At 35.4% G+C, this 20,823-nt stretch overlaps 4 protein-coding genes across 9 annotated transcripts; all 4 read left to right on the plus strand.

The window, feature by feature from the left end:
• Window positions 1-257: 257 nt before the first annotated feature.
• On the plus strand, window positions 258-4,278 carry LOC110819106 (U-box domain-containing protein 15-like). The gene is made up of 4 exons (XM_088223240.1): window positions 258-999; window positions 1,150-1,266; window positions 2,212-2,634; window positions 2,998-4,278. The coding sequence occupies exons 1-4, from the start codon at window positions 664-666 to the stop codon at window positions 4,054-4,056; spliced, it is 1,935 nt and encodes a 644-aa protein (XP_088079366.1). The 5' UTR covers window positions 258-663; the 3' UTR covers window positions 4,057-4,278.
• A 1,077-nt stretch (window positions 4,279-5,355) lies between these two features.
• Window positions 5,356-11,125, plus strand: LOC110818949 (ubiquitin domain-containing protein DSK2a-like). 5 transcript variants are annotated; one of them, XM_022047990.2, is made up of 9 exons: window positions 5,356-5,630; window positions 5,729-6,016; window positions 7,250-8,041; window positions 8,532-8,752; window positions 8,838-8,951; window positions 9,220-9,278; window positions 10,207-10,235; window positions 10,423-10,512; window positions 10,600-11,125. In XM_022047990.2, exons 2-9 carry the CDS (start codon window positions 5,773-5,775, stop codon window positions 10,746-10,748), a joined length of 1,698 nt encoding a protein of 565 aa, XP_021903682.1. In that variant the 5' UTR covers window positions 5,356-5,630; window positions 5,729-5,772; the 3' UTR covers window positions 10,749-11,125. The 5 variants fall into 5 exon arrangements, with proteins under 5 accessions (XP_021903682.1, XP_021903683.1, XP_021903684.1 ...); XM_022047991.2 differs by having other exon boundaries at window positions 5,734-6,016; XM_022047992.2 differs by having other exon boundaries at window positions 5,356-5,542.
• A 1,129-nt stretch (window positions 11,126-12,254) lies between these two features.
• Window positions 12,255-17,941, plus strand: LOC110819015 (integral membrane hemolysin-III-like protein). Of its 2 annotated transcripts, none has more exons than XM_088206770.1 (4): window positions 12,255-12,360; window positions 15,950-16,659; window positions 16,770-16,853; window positions 17,576-17,941. In XM_088206770.1, the coding sequence occupies exons 2-4, from the start codon at window positions 15,969-15,971 to the stop codon at window positions 17,653-17,655; spliced, it is 855 nt and encodes a 284-aa protein (XP_088062896.1). In that variant the 5' UTR covers window positions 12,255-12,360; window positions 15,950-15,968; the 3' UTR covers window positions 17,656-17,941. The 2 variants fall into 2 exon arrangements, with proteins under 2 accessions (XP_088062896.1, XP_021903785.1); XM_022048093.2 differs by lacking the exon at window positions 12,255-12,360 and adding an exon at window positions 13,198-13,251.
• Window positions 17,942-18,025: 84 nt separating this feature from the next.
• On the plus strand, window positions 18,026-20,436 carry LOC110819107 (zinc finger protein ZAT2). The gene is made up of 2 exons (XM_022048182.2): window positions 18,026-18,221; window positions 19,012-20,436. Exons 1-2 carry the CDS (start codon window positions 18,027-18,029, stop codon window positions 20,236-20,238), a joined length of 1,422 nt encoding a protein of 473 aa, XP_021903874.2. The 5' UTR covers window position 18,026; the 3' UTR covers window positions 20,239-20,436.
• Window positions 20,437-20,823: the final 387 nt, after the last annotated feature.

The raw sequence follows: 20,823 nt of genomic DNA on the forward strand, positions 1-20,823 counted from the left end.
CTCCTATTTTTTTCAATCATACTTGATAGATAGATAACGTGAAAATAATAAATTAACACACACACACACATATATATATATTTGTTACTTCTGTTAAGTTGATTTTTTAATGTCTATTTGTTAAGCAAGTGGTTATGGTGATGTGTTATTTTACAGTAAAAATAACAAGAAAAATATGGACGAAATTATGACATCGAATAATTTACATGAAATTGTGATTTAAAAATAAACTCGTCAGTTCGCATTTTAGATCTTGTTATTAACCAAAGAACCCGCGAAACGTGCATTCTACCGTTAATTGTACCCGCCAAAGAAAAAATACGTAATTTACTTAACTAGCACTTAGGATCCCAAGACGAAGACGAGTTTTTTTTATTCCTGTTGATGTTTACTTTCTCTCTTTTCTTTTTTCCGGAGAAAAAATTAACATTTTCCCGAGATACTAGAGGGTTCTCCGACTACTACCCTTGTCTTCTTTGGGTCTGAGCATGATATTCAAGACTTCTGTGCTTATTTTAGAAGTTTTGGGGACTACCCTTTTTGTCTAAAGGATTTTTTAGCTTTAGTAGAGTGAACCCTTTGTTTGTCTCTCGGGAAAGCTAACATTTTCCGGGAAAACAGAGGGTGATTGGGTTACCCTTTTAGGCTTTAAGCTGGTGAGGGATGGAGAAGCGGATGGTGGTACCGGAAGGAGGGGAGAAAGGCGGAGTTGTTGGTGTTTCGAGCTCATCCAAAGGCGGAGATACGGGTATGGTTAGGGAATTGATGGATGTAATTATGACCGTTGGATCGTATTCTGGGTACAGGAGGACTCAGAGAAAGGAATGCTTGAACTTGGTGAGGAGATTGAAGTTTTTGATGCCTCTTTTGGAAGAGATAAGGGAGCTTGATGCGTCAGTTTTAAGAGTTTCTTGTAATGGGTTGACTAATCTGAGGAAAGCATTTTTTGCAGCCAGGAAATTGTTGAAACACTGTAATGATGGAAGCAAAATTTACTTGGTAATTTCCTCTACTTGTCTCTCTCTTTTTTTTTTATTATTATTTTTTTTTTATAATTCCTTGATTCTTAAGTGTCTTTAACAGCTGGGATTTGTGATTTAATGGAGTGTAATCTTTCTGTGTCGTTTTGGTTTGGCGGGTCTGAATTAGGCATTGGAGAGTGAAGCAGTGACAGGAAGATTTCATGGTGTTTATGATAAATTGAATCAAGCTCTGGATGATTTGTCTTATAATGAACTAGGGATCTCAGTTGAAGTGAAAGAGCAAGTAATTTTCCTTTACTTCTCCTTTTCTTTTTTACTTGTTTTCATATCGCTGAAGTTTCTTTCTGCACAGATCTAATGAATATAATTAAGAAGAAAAAGTCATTCATCATCCCCAAGAAAGCATTATTATATGCATTAAGAAATAGCGTAAGTAAAGTCAGCATAAATCTATTGCATGATTATGGTCTGCTATTATATAGTATTTTACTGCACACAGATCATGTGATGATTTTAGACTCAAGGAAAGAACCGACAGCTTTGTTGGGATCTCATAGCAATTACCATTAAATGTGATATGTAATTGTCAACTTAAACTGACATCGTGTTCGCACAGCAATTACTGTAGGATTTCTTTTTGAAATATGAAAGTGTTGGTTTTATTGAGATTATTTTCTTTTAGGAGCACACCTTAAATAATTCTTTGAGTAATGTTGAAGTCAGTTTTGTTGCTACCTTATATTTAGTTATTGTTTGTGCCTGTCGGCTATTATACACATTCTGCATGAGTGCAAGAGGTATTAGAGTATGGTAGTCTTACAGCGTTTGGATACAAGGATATGTACTGATTTAAGGACGATATGTAATGATGCATATCTCTATTGAGTCACTCTACTTCTCACTATAGTTTTTGGGTCTAATTTGACAAAAATGAAGTTCAAACTGGAAAATAAAAGTAAAGAAATATTCACCTTTTAATCATCAACCAAGTGTTCAATGATTTTTGTTGCAAAAAATGCATATGTTGACAAGGACTTGACTTATGTTTTATGAATGATTTGCATTTTATGACAGGAAATGGGTAGTGGCTTCTAGTTGTTTGTAGGACAAACACTTTTAACTTTCTCATTTAGTTAAAGAATCCTTTTTGATTTCTCCTAGAAATGAAAGTTTGTAGCTCCTCATCTTTAGACTATTAGAATGTGCTTATTTCACGGATTGGCTTCAGGTAGAGCTAATGCGGATGCAACTTAAAAGAGCTAGGAGGAGGGCAGATACGCAGGATATGGAGCTAGCAATGGATATTATGGTTGTACTTTCAAAGAAGGATGACAGGAATGCCGACATTGCAATTCTAGAAAGACTAGCAAACAGGTTAGAACTGCATACAGTAGCAGATTTGAGAGTGGAAACAATAGCAGTAAAGAAACTGGTTAAAGAGAGAGGAGGGAAAACTGAAAGCATTCAGCATATTTTATTTCTTCTTGAGAAATTCAAACAGATTGCTGGGGTTGACGAAGCTGTTGCGCTTGATGGTCCCATTTCATCTAAAATTCTACAGAGGTGCCAATCCTCGATGATCCCTCACGAATTCCTCTGTCCAATTACATTAGAGCTCATGACAGATCCTGTTATTGTGGCAACTGGACAGGTAATCTCACATGAATCAACTAGAAACTTCCAAAATGAGCGTGTATTAGCTTTTTCCGCACATTTGAGAATCTAAGATTCAGTTCAGAGACATTCTTAATTTCTTTCCTGATATTTTGTCCTGAGTTTTTATACTTTTGGATTTAGCATCATAAAATGGGAAATTTCAAGATTTTACAGATTGATTTATATTTTTTCCAACAAGGAAGTTAACCTTGAATTTCCAAAATCAATGTTTTGATTAACAGAAGTTAAACAAGGTTTTGAGCAATTCAAATTTGACTATAAACTTTTTATCTTATGCTCTTTGTGATATCAAAAACTGAAACCCTTTTTTTTTTTTAAAAAAAAAAAAAATTTACAGACCTATGAAAGAGAGAGCATACAGAAGTGGTTAAATTCTAACCATCGGACGTGCCCAAAGACTGGACAAGTTTTGGATCATTTGTCACTAGCACCCAACTATGCTCTTCGCAATCTTATTCTCCAATGGTGCGAGAAGAACAATTTTGAGCTGCCCAAGAAAGATGCTTGTGTGGGCTCTGGGGGATCAAGTTCTGCTGAACTTACTGAAGAAATATCTTCCTTAGTCCAACATCTATCATCTTGTCAGCCTGAGGTACGGAGAGTTGCAATCATGAAGATCCGGATGCTCTCAAAAGAGAATCCGGACAACAGAATTTTGATAGCCAACGTTGGAGGAATCCCTCCCTTGGTTCAGCTCTTGTACTATCCAGATTCAAAGATTCAAGAACACACCGTAACAGCTCTCTTGAATTTATCACTTGACGAGGCAAACAAGAGACTTATAGCTAGAGAAGGAGCCATTCCGGCTATTATTGAGATTTTGCAAAGTGGAACAGATGAAGCTCGAGAGAATTCTGCTGCAGCCTTGTTTAGCCTATCTATGCTTGACGAAAACAAAGTACTTGTAGGAGGCTTCAATGGGATCCTTCCATTGGTGGATCTTTTGCAGAATGGTACTACTAGAGGTAAAAAAGATGCTGCAACTGCACTTTTTAACCTATCTCTGAACCAAACCAATAAGTCCAGAGCCATCAAAGCAGGTATCATACCGCCATTACTTCATCTACTGGAGGATAAAAATTTGGGCATGATTGATGAGGCTCTTTCAATCTTGTTGCTCCTTGCCACACACCCTGAGGGACGGAAAAAAATCGGACAGATATCTTTTGTGGAAACTCTGGTTGAGATAATTCGAAAGGGGACTCCTAAGAACCAAGAATGTGCAACATCTGTTCTTCTAGAGTTGGGTTTGAACAATTCATCTGTTATCTTGGCGGCCCTTCAGTTCGGTGTGTACGAACATCTGAGAGAGATTGCAAGATGCGGAACAAGCAGAGCACAGAGAAAAGCAAATTCTTTGTTACAGCACATGAGTAAGTGTGAACACCTCCCCTGAAATTCCATTAACATATTTGGTGGGTTTTTGGGAAGGTGCTTACTGATGTATATTGTATTGAAATTCATCATGTCTTCCGCTCTTTCTTGTATCTTCAGTGATATATTGTACATTTTTTTTTTTTTTTTTCAAAGGTTAACTGAAAATCTCCTTTTGTTTTCTTTCTTTGGGGTAACAAAGGTTAAATTATTGGTAGATGATAATTACTGAAGTTGGTTTTCATTTCCTTTTTCTCCACCAGATTCTCTATGCATATTTGGATAGAGACACTTGTAATATTCTTGATTTGCTTTAATTAAAATTATCTACCTTCTCTCTCTGCTGAAGAAGATGAACGTGTTTATTGGTTTTAATTACAATTAACTAATTTAGTTAATAATAAGTAAAAAAAAAAAAGTGCAAAATTAAATTAGGTATTTGTTCTAAAATGTTCAATTTTTTACTTTCATCAAAATTTAAAAAATTTAATTACTAGCAATTATAATTTTACTACTCTGATTCCATCTTTGCAATTCAAGCATATTATAGCATTGGTTTGAATTTTTATTTTTATTTTTTTATGTTTCTACATAAAATTATTAGATTTTTATTATTTCATAATTTTGATTTATGTAGTCTTCCATTTTTTTTTTCTTTGTATTTTAAAAGCCCCATGACGTATTCTAATAATTTATAATAGATTTTGAAATTTACATAAAATGATGAAACAAATCACAGTATTTATTTATTATATTTAATTCATTAGTCGATTAATTTAATTTTGAAATTAATTCATTAGTCGATTAATTTAATTTTGAAATTAATTCATTTATACGTGATAACCACGCGACACAAAAGCTATAGAATTGATGATCCATAATCATAATCTAAATTGAATGGACTACGAGATATAAGTAAAAGAATAAATCCATATTTAATATTTTTAAATCGGGTAAAATTTTAAATAAAGCACATATATATATTTTTTAATATTGCAGTTATAACATTAATTATTACGTAGTGATGATATATCAAAATATTTATTTATTTATTTTTTTAAAAACAGATAAATTAAAAAACTAATTGAGAAAAAAATAAAAATAAAATGAAAAGCCGAATGGCAATTTTGCGTACAATGGGACTTGTTCGGCCCATGACCCGAAATACAATCTCGTAATTATCTGAACTGGGCCGGATCTGTCGTCTATTCAACCTCCTCCAGAATGACCGACCGAGGGCATAAAGGACAATTCATCTGCCCTCGATCTTACGTTTTACAATGCGATTTGCTGAAACAACAAAACTTGTAATCTCCTGCCACCGAATATTCTATGCAAGCCGTAGAGGATCTTAACTTTTTCTTCTCCTCTTGCAAACCTTTCTCTATCGCTTCTCCCTTATTGGATGCACCAAATCCCATTAATTCTCTCTCCCGTTTCTACTATTTTATCTTGAGGCCCTCGCATGATCGTCCCTGTTTTCAACTTATTATAATTTTTTTCTTGAGGTTCTATTTAATTATCTATATTTTTTATTTGTATTTTGATTTCCATTTCGATCGATAAAATACGAGTTGTTTATCGTTGGGTTAAAAGGTACCAAAATCGACTCAAATTGGGGTTTCTTGAATCATTTTAGGGTTAGCCGGTGAGGGTTCTACTCGATCTGTATCTGATTTTATAATTTTTTTAAGGTTAGGGCAGAGGACGGAAGAGATAGTGAGGAGAGGGGAAAAGTATGGGTGCAGAGGGCGATTCGAGCGAGTCACGGCTCAGTGGAGGAGGAGGGGAAGGAGATGCTGGGGTAATGGTGAATATCCGTTGCTCGAACGGCACGAAGTTTTCGGTGAGGACGACCCTCGAATCAAGCGTTGGATCGTTCAAAGTTCTCGTGGCGCAGAACTGCGATGTGCCAGCTGATCAGCAGCGGTTGATTTATAAGGGTCGCATCCTGAAGGATGATCAAACCCTTCAAAGCTATGGTGATTTCTCTAACTCCTTCCCTCCTTCTCTCGCTTTTGTTATAGAATTTTTCGATCTTTTGGATTTCTGATTAATCTGGATAATAAGAGGAAATCGATTGAACGAGTTGAAAAACATGTGTGGTGACCTCATTAACATATATATTTGGAGCTATTGTACGTCTTCTTTTGGAATGAACTTTTATTCATCAGAAAAATATTCTTTATCGATTAGAAGATATGGAGATCTATGGTGATTTGATGTTGGTTTTAGTTATTGCTCCCGAGCTCTTTTGGTGCTCCCATCAACCTTTTCGGTAGGTACTGATTTGCTGCTTTTAGGGCATCAGATACGTGTCTGTTTAAAAGTTATGCTTCTCATTTGTGTGATCGATTAGCAGTTGAAAAAAATAGCTTTTTCTGACATGGAAGCATCCATTCCATTATTATTACATTTTGCAATGGATATTCAATGTTAAGAGGCGTTACAAAGAAAGATGAGAGTTATGCGTTTGACTTTTTGGCAGCAAATATAAGCTATACGTTGGAAAGGAAGGTGAGAGTTGTGAGTTTAATGGTTTAGCTACAAATATAAGTCGAGTCACCATTTCAGTTTGATGAAAAAATTCCTTGATTATGAGAATTTGATTTTTTGGTAATTATTCTTTCTGCGTGAACTTTATGGTATTGCTTACGGAACTCCTAAGAGATTTTTGTTTGTGAACTTTCTCTATTAATGGGCTTCTTTTCACTTTCTTTATCTATCCTTCTGCAAGCATTAGCCTTTGAGGATTCCTTGTCCATCTATATATAGTCTGAAGGCCAAAGTCAATTTGAAGTGTTATGGTTCTTTTCTGAGTCTATAAGTATGTTTTCAATCATCCTCTTCTGGAAGACCTGAGCTGGTGATTTATTCCAGTGTTAAAAAAATGTGATCTACTTGATCTCCATCATAATAATGTAACGGAAAGTACGAGTACGAAGTTAGATTTTTCGTCTGGATGGGTTATACAATGAAATACTTCTGAATTTTTGCTTTATTTCCGTAGCTTCCTGTCTTAAAAACAGTTACATTGTCTTTTCCTTGTTGACTAATTGATATACTTATTCCTGATTTTATTGGTTTCTGTAACTAGTTGAACAGTCATTACAATATCTTCCTCCTGTTTTCTTCTTTAATATGCAAGCCATTTTTAATTTTTTTTTGCTCTGCGGTTGACTATTTTTTTTCTCTCTTGATTGCTTTTCCTGAAGGCCTGCAGGCTGATCATACTGTTCATATGGTTCGTGGTTTTGCCCCAACTTCATCACCAGCACCTGCTGCTGCTGGATCTGCTTCTGCTACTTCAAATGCAGGAAGTCCAAATGCTACACCAGGTGTTACACGGGGTGTAGGCTCCAATGAAGGTGGAGGCCTTGGTGGGGCTGGCCTTGGGGCTTCTTTATTTCCTGGACTTGGATTTAATGGACTAGGTGGGAGTGCACCATCTGGTTTATTTGGATCTAGTCTTCCTGAATTTGAGCAAGTACAACAACAACTTACTCAAAATCCAAACATGATGCGAGAAATAATGAATATGCCTGCCATTCAGAACCTGATGAACAACCCAGAGTTAATGCGTACCTTGATTATGAGTAATCCTCAAATGCGTGAGCTGATTGACCGGAATCCTGAACTTGCACACATACTTAATGATCCTGGCATTCTCCGGCAGACGTTAGATGCGGCAAGGAACCCTGAGCTTATGCGTGAGATGATGCGGAATACGGACAGGGCAATGAGCAATATTGAATCTACTCCAGAGGGATTCAACATGCTGAGACGAATGTATGAAAATGTTCAAGAACCATTTCTAAATGCTACAACTATGGCAGGAAACACAGGAAACAATTTGTCTTCAAATCCTTTTGCTGCTCTTCTGGGGAACCAAGGTGGGCCCCAAGTCAGGGATGCATCTAGTAACCCTTCTACAAATGATTCTGAAACTACTGGTACCCCTGCCCCAAATACAAGTCCACTTCCTAATCCGTGGAGCAATACTGGTGGTAAGCTTTGAACTTTTTTATCTGTTGAAGTATTATTGTTCCCTTGGAACTCCGTTGTTCATTAGAATTGCTGTTTGACATACATCGTCTTGTGTAAATAGAGAATAAGGGTATTTATACTTTATGGAAGCTAATTGGTACTTGATGGCAATGGGAGCCTGTCTCCTTGCACCTGAAAACTCAAGCTTGCTACTATAAAAAAATCTGGATGTGCAGACTTACCCCAGCATAAATGACTTAGGTTTGTATATGAGATTATAATGGGTATTCTAATGTTTAATTTGCACCGACATTCTCTTCTTGTTTTGAGAAAGGACGTAAAATAGCCTGTATAAATCTCAGTGTTGTCTTTCATAGGTCTGCCTTGATAGATGTTGTGCTTTAGATAAATTGCTTCTTAGAATTAGCAATTTGATTCCTAAAATAGTATGCAACTATTATTTAAATGACAAATATTACTACTGAAGCATGACTTGCAATTAATTGCCAGGAGGGGCACAGACAAATTCTACACCTAGGTCAAATCCTGCTGCGGATACAAGAGCACCAGGTATTGGTAATCTTGGCGGGCTTGGTGGGCTTGGTCTTCCAGGGATGGAGAACATGGTTAATGGCATGCCTGATGCATCTCAATTGAATCAGTTGTTGCAAAATCCAATTATGTCACAGATGATGCAAAATCTGCTCTCTGATCCCCAGTATATGAATCAGGTATTATTACTCCACTCGGCATAATTTAGCTGAAGAGTCCTGTTAAGCTTAATTCATGATTTAAGAAACTGTTGCTGAATTCTAGATTCTCAATCTCAATCCCCAAATGCGGGGGATGCTTGATTTGAATCCTCAACTGAGAGAAATGATGCAAAACCCCGAATTTCTTCGCCAGCTAACTTCCCCTGAAACAATGCAAGTAGGTTATTCTTTCTTTCTCTCTTTTATCTGCATTTACGTGGTATAGAGCTTCATGTGTCTAAACTATAATCATGACTCTCAACTGCGATTACTTTACATTTCATGATTAAATCTATCTACCTATCTCTCATTTGTGTTTATCTATATATTTTTATGTGTGACGACTGGATGCATGGCCATTTATTGTGGTACTTCATTTTCTTGTATTTTCTATCATAAAAACTTATCACTATCTTTTGTCTTACCCTGGTGTTCATTTATTGCAGCAAATGCTAATGGTACAGCAGTCACTTTTATCTCAACTTAATAGGCATCAAACGAACCAGTAAGTAATCGTACCTGTTTATTGTTATCTGATATGATAGTTGGAAGATAGAATTCTATCTTCAATTGTTGCATGATGGAAGTCTGCCAGCTCGCTACTGTTGCTTATCTGATTTTTTTTGAGATTAACTGTTGCTTATCTGATATGTTGGTTAAAAGAAGCTGAGCCAAATATTCGAGTGTTCAAACTTAGTTTAATTAAATGTTACTGGACTTGTGTGCCGTCAACTCTCAATTCACTGCTTTTTGGCTTGAGCTTTGATCAAATGACATGTTAGCAGTCTTGAGCTTGGGATTGACTTAGGCTCAATAAAAATAGGGCTGCAATTTCCAAGCTTGTATACACCCTGAATTGAGTTCAACCTCTAAATTGGATTTATACTTAATTTATATTACTGTAGATATTACTGAGCATTAAATTGTTAAAGTGTATGTATAAAGTATTATATTTATATAATCTATAAAATTTACTTAATTCTTTAATGTTTAAACAAATACATTCCTGAATTTCAAGTACAGTATTCAGAAAGTAAAAATTCATTCTTTCAAGATAGACGAGCCTAAAAACACGCGAGCTCGGTTAAAGGTTGGTGAATTGAGCTTGACTTTAAGTTTTTGACTGAGCCGACTATGAAATGTTTGCAAAAAAACTTGCCTTGATGGTGCTAGTCCTAATTAGAAATAAGATAGCACTTGTGGCATTTGATTATCATTCAGATGAATGGCTTTCTTTTTTTTTTTTAAAAAAACAGGCTTTTTGGTTTAAATGTACATTGTTCTAGGTCTTAGGATGTGATTGCTCTCACCCGTGCCCTTATTCCTCCTATTCCTCTATATGGCTGATGATATCTTCATTTACTACTGTGTTCATCTGTTTTTTGTTTATATTGCTGCCATCATTATTCATCCGCTGTTTTTTGTTCTCATAGGGATTCTGGACAGACTGGGGCTACTGCAGGTACATGAGAAACAGAATTGAAAATATACTTGCAATGGATTATTATTTGGCAAATGCTATAGGGACGCTCATCCTTTTTCCGTCTTTTGCACCTTTCCCAATGCTTATTTAGTTATTCCTCTTCATTTTATTTTTTCTTTTCTGCCTTGTTTGAGGTACCATTTCACTATTGTGATTATATTTCTAGGGACGGGAAATACTGCTGGGCTGGATTTGTTGATGAACATGTTTGGTGGTCTAGGTGCTGGTAGCTTTAGTGTTCCGCAGCAACCTGATGGTTAGAATTCTTAAATGCATTTGCACTGGTTTATTTACAAAGTCAATACTAGTTGACCACTTCTGAGATTTGCCTTCCATTTTACAGTGCCACCTGAAGAACTTTATGCTACACAACTGTCACAGCTCCGAGAAATGGGTTTTTTTGATACTGAAGAGAATATCAGGGCACTGCGCGCTACCTCCGGAAATGTCCATGCTGCAGTAGAGCGACTTTTGGGCAATCCTGGCCAGTGATATTTCCTCCTCATCTCATGGCATACTATTAAAGAGAAACCTTGACTGTGGACATATAAAAGAAATTATTTTGTTCCGGGAGTGTCCTCCGTAGACAGGTACCTAATCATGAGGGAACATGCTGTATTCATTTTGGACCCTCTTCAATAAGCAAGTACGCAACGGACAGAGCTGTGGATTGTGAACTTGTGAGATATAAGCCTTTGCACACAGATTTTTTTTTTACGACCTTGTTATTCAGTAATTTCTCGTATGTATATACATCTTTCCTAAGTATTGTTTCTTAGACCCCCCCCTTTTTTTTTTTTTATTGAGTTTCGAGGATTCATGATACTGTTTTAACGAAGTTCCCTTTCAATGTGTCTAATGTTCTATTATATGATGCGTCTCTCTGGCTGTGGTTTTGACTCGTGCATCTGCGGCGGAAAAAAAGGAAAAAAAAAAAGGAGATTTTGGGAATTCTCCATGCCTTGTGCTTCTGGCCACACAGGTTGACTCTGCTTCGATTGGTGATTGCCTTGAGCAGCTGTACCCTACCTGACTTGCTATTGTTCATGGGATCCTATGCTTGATATCACGTTCTTGGGTAGGTTAACACAACCTACACCACAACATGACAAGATTCGATCCAGGTTATGTTTGGAATAAGTAAAAAATAAATTTTATTTTATTTATAAGCAAAATATATTTTATTTTAGATTAAAATAATAATTTATTTTTTGTACTAATAATTTTTGTTTAAATTAGTGTTTGCTTTAATTTTTAATTAAACTAGTTTTGTATGTTTTAATTTTTTTTTTTTTATATAATGCTTTTTTCTATACTCCCTGATACATCCTTAAGTTAAGTGCTGTCTGTCAAATTTTATGATGTTTATTTGTTACAAACACATCTAATTATCATTAGACCATAATTTTGAATATTATTTTTAAATATTTTGTTCATAAAGAATTCATGTGTTGAACTTAAAATTTTTGGGGGTTTAATAGTCTGTAATTAATTTGTGATTAAAAATGTTTTTACATGCAATTTACTATATTGAAATATTAAATATACTCTTTAGATAACAATTACAATCTGAGCTATATCATATGTACAGTAATCAGTAATTTTTTTTTTAAATAAAAACTAGTACGCTAATTCGTATTTTCTCACAGATGTAGAGTAAGAATATTAATCTGTTAATTTCTGAAGTATATAATCACTATTATGGTTTAATGAAATAAAAATAATTAATTTATTTTTTTTTACCCTAAAAATAATTATATAAAAAAAAGCTCTAATCTGGGACAAACAATGTGCTTGAAATAATATTCATTATTAAATTCAATAAATAATTTGACTTGAGAACTTAAAAAAAAGAAAATCCTGTAGAAAAAGAGATTTCAAAAAAAGAAAGAAAAAAAAATCTAAAAAGTTATAAGTTATATAATAATACTGATTATCAGAAAAAGAATAGCTTGCATTAGCATTACTGCTATTTGGAGGGACTCGATGATAATTAACAAAAAAGGAAGGGCCAATAATTAATTTTCTTGCCCCGTTAGAGCCAAAAGCTTCTTACTTTTGAAACCCCCCCCCCCCATCTCTCTCTCTTTCGCCATGAGCTAAGGTAATGTCTCTTGCCTCTTCGCTCCGATTCTACATTTTTCGTCATCTTCTCCTTCCTTTAGCAATTTATATCCTGCAATTGTTACTTTTCTTTTCCTATTTTCATGTATTGCCAAATTATGGGGTTAACAAAGCGATTAAACCTGGATTTCATGAAAGTTTGATTTGGATGAAATTTGTTCATTTTGGTTTCTGGGTATTGTGTTATTTGCTAAAGTACAGAGTCTTCTCTTCTAAAATGTTCGTATTCCCGTTTGATGATGCTACTTGAATTCGGACTCCTCCGTTTCTTTTTGTTACTTTGATTTCTCATTTTCTTGTTGAGAAATCAACAAGTGAAAAACAGCAAGATATAGTGAGTTAAATTTTATACAGGAATGCGCAGGTTTTTGTAATGCAAATATCAAGTGCTTTCAATTCCTTTAATAGGAGATTGAGCAGCTTACGCATATATTCATATCCTTGTTCTTGTGATAAGAGTGAATAATATGGACGCGTTTAGCGGTATTATGCATTGGTATTCACATTTCAGATTTTGATACTTAAGAGAGTGTATTGAATGAACTGCATGATTGATTCTAGGATTAGATTTCTACTTTCTTAATTTATCTCATTCAATTTTAGGATTTTCTTATGCAAGATCTTGCATGCTGGAAAGCCATATCTAGACTTTATGACTTATCATTTTAGAACTGGATATTACAACAATGATGTTATTAGTTACTCAGTAACTGATTTAGAGTGGCTCATTATGCTTATTCTTAACCTAGTTTTATCATAATGCACATGCTGATGAAATATTGAAATGGGAACGTAAAATATTGCAGTTGAACAAAACTGAAAAGATCAATGCGGCAAAGAGATTCACAAAATTCTTATACAGACTTAATAGGTAATTTATGTGAACACTGATAGTTATCTAGCTTAGTTGACGTGGAATGTTCACATAAATGGTGAGCTCAATTTTTATAGGGATTTCTGTAAAATGCTGTGTGCTGAAGTGCAAGAAATTACTAGTTGAAGAATCGTTGAAGTGGAATTTTTTTTTCGATAAAGAAATATATCAGAGAGAAGTCTGTTGCTTAAGATAACAAGAAGATATATTATCCTCCATCCAAAATAAGAAGATACTAAAATGCCATAGCAGAATGCATTAAGATGGAATAGAAACAAGCCCCATATAAAGTAGATAATTTGCATCCCTCAAAAGAAGTCCTGGGCTTTTGCACAAAAAGAAGAAAAGTAGATCATCTCATATCCAATCATGTTGGGCGGTTGAAACTGATGCTTAAATAATTCTTACATTCTGTTCCTGCCAAATGATCCAACACCGAAAATGGCCCTTCCACAATATCTTTGAATATAAATAGCTAGAACTGCATCTGCATGCACAATCTAGAGTTGCTAAGAAAAATTTGCAGCCAATCACTTGACCATTGGTTCCTCATCACTCATCAGGCAAAATAGAAGCCATACGGTTTTATCATCATCTGCATTTTCATCCTCCCTTGCGCAACATCTTATGCTCCTTACTCATCACAAAATCAAATAAGGCAGTAAAGATTAAAAAAGAAATGTCCAGATTAGGAGGCATGCTGGCACTGTCCCAAACATAGAAAACAACCTAGACTAGACATTCTATGTGATAGGATAATGCGAAGCAGGTGGCTATTGCTCTAGGAAATGTGGAAATACAAAATACACGTCAGGAACGAAAGCTCTATGAGGTCATTGGCACAAAAATCATAGATAAAAATTTATTTCCCTTAAATAACGTATTTGTTTCTTTCTGATTTAGTTGAAAATGACAACATAACTCGAATCTGAGATTGTAATTACCGTTTCTCTATCCAAACATGAATTTCCAAAACTGATTTTCAAGATTCTTTAATAAATTGAATTTGCAATTATTGGTACATCAGGACCAGGTAACATGGAGGGTAGAGCATTTTCCAGTCCTTATTCAAAGTACTTATCGAAATTAGGGAAACCACATGAAATGGAATAGAGTTGAAAGTGAAAAAGAAAAAAAAATTATGGGTCTGTAGACAGAGGTGTTATATGGTGGATGTTTCCTTCAGTAGGTACTTGGGTAATGCCCTTAGTATCATTTATTCCAGATAATAGGATGGGTTACACAGTTAATGTCAAACTCTTGTTGGTCTTTCACAATGTTTATTTATTATTTTTTAAGCAGCTTCACAATGTTTAATTGTTTTTTTTTTCTGTTGTACAAATTATGTCTGTTACCTGATTTTCGATTCTTCCAATGATATCTGTTTCATTGTTTGCGGTTATGATTAATTGTTTTTTTTTTAAATGAAAATTGTTAATGTAATATTATAAACAAAGTACCAAAAGAAGGTACCGTCCATATACAGTAAATTTACATTCTAGTGAGGGTATCAATGACAACCCCAAAATCTACTCCACTCATCATGTCACGCCCCAGTAACATATTCCCAAAAAAATGAAACCACCTATCTCTCAATCTATTCACTAGAGTTTCCCTTCCCTCAAAAACTCTAAGGTTTCTCTCTTTCCAGATGATCCACATTAACGTGAGAGGAATCAAATTGTTGCAATCATTTTCAAGCCTGAACCCACTCCATGCCCATATTTCTTCTTTGACAGAATCAGCCACCACCCAATTTAGCCTCAGAAGCCCATATACCATACTCCATAGTTTATAAGCCACAGGACACCACAAAAGAAGATGATTACAGGTCTCCTCAGCTGACAAACACATGTAACACCTGTTGACAATGAAATGACCCCTCGATTTTGCGGTTATGATTAAATATGCTTGAGGAAAGTGTGATATAACTATCTGTTAGGTTTGCTAATTTGGAGTTTCTACCTTCTTTTAATATTTTGTTTCTTCTATGTACTCTTCTAAAACTAAATTCCACTTTTAAGGTTTTCATGAATAGATTCTTTCTATTCTCAAAAAAGAAAAATGATTTTCATGAATCGATGTTTACGATATTCAATTTTCTGATCTTTTCCAACCATTTATTACATCCTTTTCTCTGCTCTTTTTGTAACATATAAGGAAATAATACATTTTTCAGCATTTGGTTATCTTCTGTCTTGTAACTGTTGTTTTAACAAGCTCTTGCATTTGATAGAATTAGGGATAGATGGCTCCAGACTTTTGGTTTTTTTAATTATGGGTCATCCTGTCTATTCTATATAGGATTTTGTGATTCTTGTTGACATTTTGTTAGAATTATTTAAAAAAAAAAAGCTCTTGCATTTAGCATCTAGAGTTTTTAACTACTGTATTTTGAATAATTAAGATTATTTTCCAAAATGCTGTCATAGAGGTTGATGTGGTAGTTTTTACAGGTCATGCATATTCAATTCTCATTATTGTATTTTTATATTAAATAAGGGAGAACCAGAATTGGTAGCTTTCTTTATTTGCAAAGAATCTCTGCTGTAAAGTGTGTTTGATGAAAATACAATGGGAACAATAAAAGAAATGTGGTTTGTCATGTTGCAACTTTTGAAGTTAAATTAGTTGTCAGCTCTTTCCCCACCTTCCCCCCCTCTTGAAATCATGTATCTTTTTATTTCTTTAACAGAAACTCAAAGAGACTTCAGATGGTTCAACAAACAATAGACTCCAAAATCAGTGAATATGGGCTGGCCAATCCTGACAATAACACGCCAACTCGTGACAAGCAACTGCCAGCTGCTGTAAAGAAGACTGCATTGAGAGAATTGCAGAATGAAAATAGGATTATAGCCCCCAGTTCCATTGGAAATTCACTGTTTTCAAAAGATAGGGGGCCCATTGTTGATACCTATAAGGTAGAACCTGGCATTAAGAGGCCTTCACCTGAGTGCTCTGTAAGTCCCTCTTGCAACCAATCTCCTATCAGTAATACTGCAAATGCGCATCTTGTCTATGTCCGCAGAAAATCTGAAGGTGACACAGGAAAAAGCATTACTCCTGATGGTGCCAATGTTGGCACTGATTGTCTCTATTCAGGCCAAGTTGGTCGCTTGGAAGAGACTGTGAAACAGAGACCACAGATTAAAGAACCAAAAGTTTCTCGTTTTCCAGCCTTGGCACCTTTGCCGAGGGCTTTACTTAGCACATCTGCTAAACCTTCAATTTCTTTCCCTTTTGGGAATTCGGGTGCGAGGTTAGCACCGCCAGGACCCAATAATCAACAGGCTTCCTCTGATCCAAATGGAATGAAGAACCTGCATCAGGAAGAGAGATATCATCGATTGCAGATGCTTTTAAAGAAATTAAATGAATCTGATCAAGAGGATTACACTCAGAGTATGTTCTTGCATGCCGATGAAGCTACTGAGAATTTACTTTTTTTTTTAGCCAAAACTTTGTCTCTTGTGATATTAGTTCACGTGTTTGGTTCAATGTATTTTTATTAGTGCTTCGATCACTGTCCTCTGTGGAACTTAGCAGACACGCTGTTGAGTTGGAGAAGCGATCAATTCAGCTTTCACTGGAGGAAGGTGATATGAAGTTTTTTGGTTTTTGTGCTTTAACTTTACACGACAGTTGCACTGCCTTTTAAAATATTTATTATATCAGAAAGGAAAAAGATATATTGTCAAACAGAAAATAACCAAGTTGGAAGAAACATGTTGTGTGTTTTGGAGGAGCAAGGGAGTTGGAGTCTGGGAAGTTGTGTGCAAGGGACATTTATAGTACTATTTTTTTTTTTAGTTTGACAACCTGTTTTTGAGGTTAGTCTATGAAATAAGCTCGATGTTGGTATGTCTAGTTGTAGACAATGTACAATAGCAAAACCTTGATGTGATTTCATGTTGAATGGCTGAGAGGAAGTGCTAGTTTTGATATGGTGGTACAGGTGAATAAGTCGAGAGAATACTCTCTCTTTCAGGTTGGGTATGCAACCCTAGTTCTTATTTTGGCATAAATATTTTCGAGTTAGTTGCTAAAGTACATGACATGTAATAGTCCTAAGTCAGTTTGTGCTACCAATTTCATACATTAGAACAATTATTGTGTACATAAGAACAGGCAGTCTGCGCAAAAAGGGATATAGTATTTCAGACAGACTGAACATTCTGTATGCTGTTTAGTGGCTTACGTGTGAAACATATCTAGTTTGTCAAGCAGGAGCTATTATTTGCACATGCTCTTTTTTCATTTTCTAAACGCATCTGTTTAGATGATATTGCAAGTTCATTTTTTACTCACATTCTTGCAGCGAAAGAAGTGCAGCGTGTTTCTGTATTAAATATACTGGGAAAGTCTCCGAAGAATGTCAAAGTCCCTTTCAACTCGTAGAGAGTAATCACAGAAGTAAAGAGACAAGAAGCACAAGGTAGTACTATGACGTTTAGGTTAAAGAGAATGGGTGCACAAATCGTGCCAACATGTTTATCTCCACCCAGATTTTCTTCAATGGTCATCTCTGTACTGGTAAAATCATATTCTGTAATTACCTTCTGTACTCTCTTTAGCATACAAGATCTTGACTGTATTAATTGTTATAGTTCTGTAATGATCATAGAATATGTACTGTTCTTATATATATATATATATATATAGCTACATAAAATTTCCAGTGAAACTAGTGGTTTTACTTGTTTCATCCTTGAGCTGGGTATTCTCCTTGTATCTCAGTGCTATTAGGCCTAAAGGTTCACTGCTCCTGAATGGAGATCAAAGGCTTTGATTGGACCCAAAGACTTGGGTTGAATCCAGAACAAAAAAGTTGGCTATCCATTAAGACGTCTAAGAAGAAAAAAAAAAAAAGAAAAAGAAAAAGAAAAACTCTGATATCTGCTGAGAGAAGGAAGAAATTACTAGCAATTACAAGACCTGCCCAAATAGAGGAACAATTAGGATGGTGAAGATTAAGATAGTTAGCAATACCCTTAACGAAAATCTTTCTTTAATTGTTCATATATTTGGCAATAGGATAGCCAGCAACCCTCTAATTCGAAAGTTCTCTTCTGCGATATATAGTGTTTAAATATGGATGTGAGTGAAATTCAATTGTAAATGTTTTACTTTTTAATTGGTTAAAAGCTATTCAATTATAAACATATATTTATCTGAGTGTAAATTTTTTTGTTCTGAATTTATAAATATATATTCATATCAGTTTAATTTAATTATACCTCTCAATTACTGACTATTTATATTCCAGGTAAGTTCCTTTAAAAGAATTGCTTGTTTATATATAATCTTGGAATTACCATTGTTTTGAACTAGGTGTTTTCTAATTTTTTTTTTTCTAAAATATTATTTTAATTAAAATGTAGAAAATAATAGTCAAAGACAATAATAAATAATTAGTAGAAACAGTAATTAATTATCAAATATGACAAATTTGACAATCATAAATATATAGCAGATAATACTGAGGAAGGATATCAGTAACTTGAAATACATAAACACAAAAATTATTAAGAGAAACTCATTTATACCATATCTATATCTAAATCCGGTTAGAGAAATTAATTTCTTTACAAGTTAATTCGTTCACAAAGAAAAAAAAAAAATGCACCATAATTACATATATCTGTAAAATCTCATAATTATTGTTGTTTAAGTGAACATTATTAAGGAAAAAAGAAAACACATGATAATATATATATATATATCATGTAACTGCAATGTAAGGATTGACACAAGCAACACAACCCCACAAATTCACCAACTGAAAATAACCGCTCACTTCTAATAAGTAACCGCTCTGTCTGTCTCTCTTTCCCTCCCATGCAAACCAGTAACCGCCTGAAACTACGCTATACTACAAATCCAACTGATCCTCCATTGTTACACTTTTTTCCTTCTCTTTCCACATTCTTCCTACCCTGCTTCTGCACGTCTCTGCTTTCTCGTTTTTCCATCATGACAAACACGGCAGATTCTGATCCTGATCTTGGCTTCTCTTCTTCTCCCAACTTCATCCTCACCAATTTCCCTTCTTCTGCTTCAAATCCCTCTCCCGGTTACCATCAAAATCCCCGCAAGAAACGCTCCAGGTTCCTCAAGGTTGACTCTGGAACATCCTCAGTCGATTCCAGACCCGTTTCCAGGCCTAAATATAGTAAGAAACCGGACCCTGGTGCACCAAAGATTACGCGACCTTGCAGTGAATGCGGCAAGAAGTTTTGGTCCTGGAAAGCGCTTTTTGGCCACATGAGATGCCATCCTGAGCGTCAATGGCGCGGCATCAATCCACCCCCAAATTACCGCAGACCCATTTCGCCAGTGAAGCAGGTGGCTGAAGATTTTGGCACCTTGGTGACCATGACAGAGGAGGATCAGGAGATTGCTGCTTGTTTACTTATGTTGTCAAATGGTGGTGCTGATGTTGCGGGTGAGATGGAATGTGGCACAAGTTACCCACATGGTGTTGAGGAAAATGACGCACTGGGTGCCAACTCAAGCCATGTGAGTTGCCGTTTTGAGTGCTCCAGTTGCAAGAAGGTGTTCGGGTCGCACCAGGCCTTGGGTGGTCACAGGGCGAGTCACAAGAACGTGAAAGGTTGTTTCGCCATCACCAGGAGCGGTGATTGCAGCGAGGTTGAAGATGGTACTTGTGGAGATATTGGTGATGGAGTAATGAACGAAAACAATAATGGAGAAGATAACAGCAAAATGATGATGGTTTTGGGACACCATAAGTGCAGCATTTGCTTGAGGGTGTTCTCAAGTGGTCAAGCTCTTGGTGGGCATATGAGGTGCCATTGGGAGAGAGGCGATGAGCCATTGTTGAACCATGGGCTTAACCCTTTTGCCTCAAAGGAGATCAGTTATGGCGGTCTGGACTTGAATTTACCTGCTCCAGTGGAAGCTGATTCTTCATCGTCTCCCTCCTCGAGCTTCTTTCTTGATTTAAGATTAGGTCTCTAGATTGAATTCTTTAATTAGCTGGGTTCATTTTGTTAAGATTGATCTACTATGACTTGTAACTTAATGAGGATTGATAAAGTATATGCTGTATAATTGTATAGATAGGCCTTACCTAGTTAGCTCCAAAGTTAGGGCGACATAAAATATGTGTTTCGTAGACAAATTACTTGGAAAACAACTTCTTTCTTTAGCTATTAATAAATTAGTACAATATTCTATAATTTGATATTGTAGATATATTTTTCTCCTTTTTAATATAATTCTCTTTTAATATATTTGACTGGATTCAGACTTGCGTACACAATATTGTGTTTGCCTCGGATGCTTATGCACAAACTGATATATGCTTCTGTTTCTGATCAAACCACTACCGTCATCAATTTAGTATCTACTTTCTTTATAATACAAATATTGTGACCTTGTTGACATGTTCGGAAGCATAAGCATGAAACAAAGAAGTCTTGAGCACTATTTGACGTTGAAGACTGAAGATGAATAACTACTGGGATGTTTTCATGTTGGTGAAATTAGTTTTGGAAGGCATTAATTATTACTGATAAGATGTATAAATGCTTCTCCTCAAGT

The sequence above is a fragment of the Carica papaya genome, chromosome 6 (assembly GCF_054855325.1).
Source record: "Carica papaya isolate Zhongbai chromosome 6, ASM5485532v1, whole genome shotgun sequence".
NCBI classification, from domain to species: Eukaryota; Viridiplantae; Streptophyta; class Magnoliopsida; order Brassicales; family Caricaceae; genus Carica; species Carica papaya.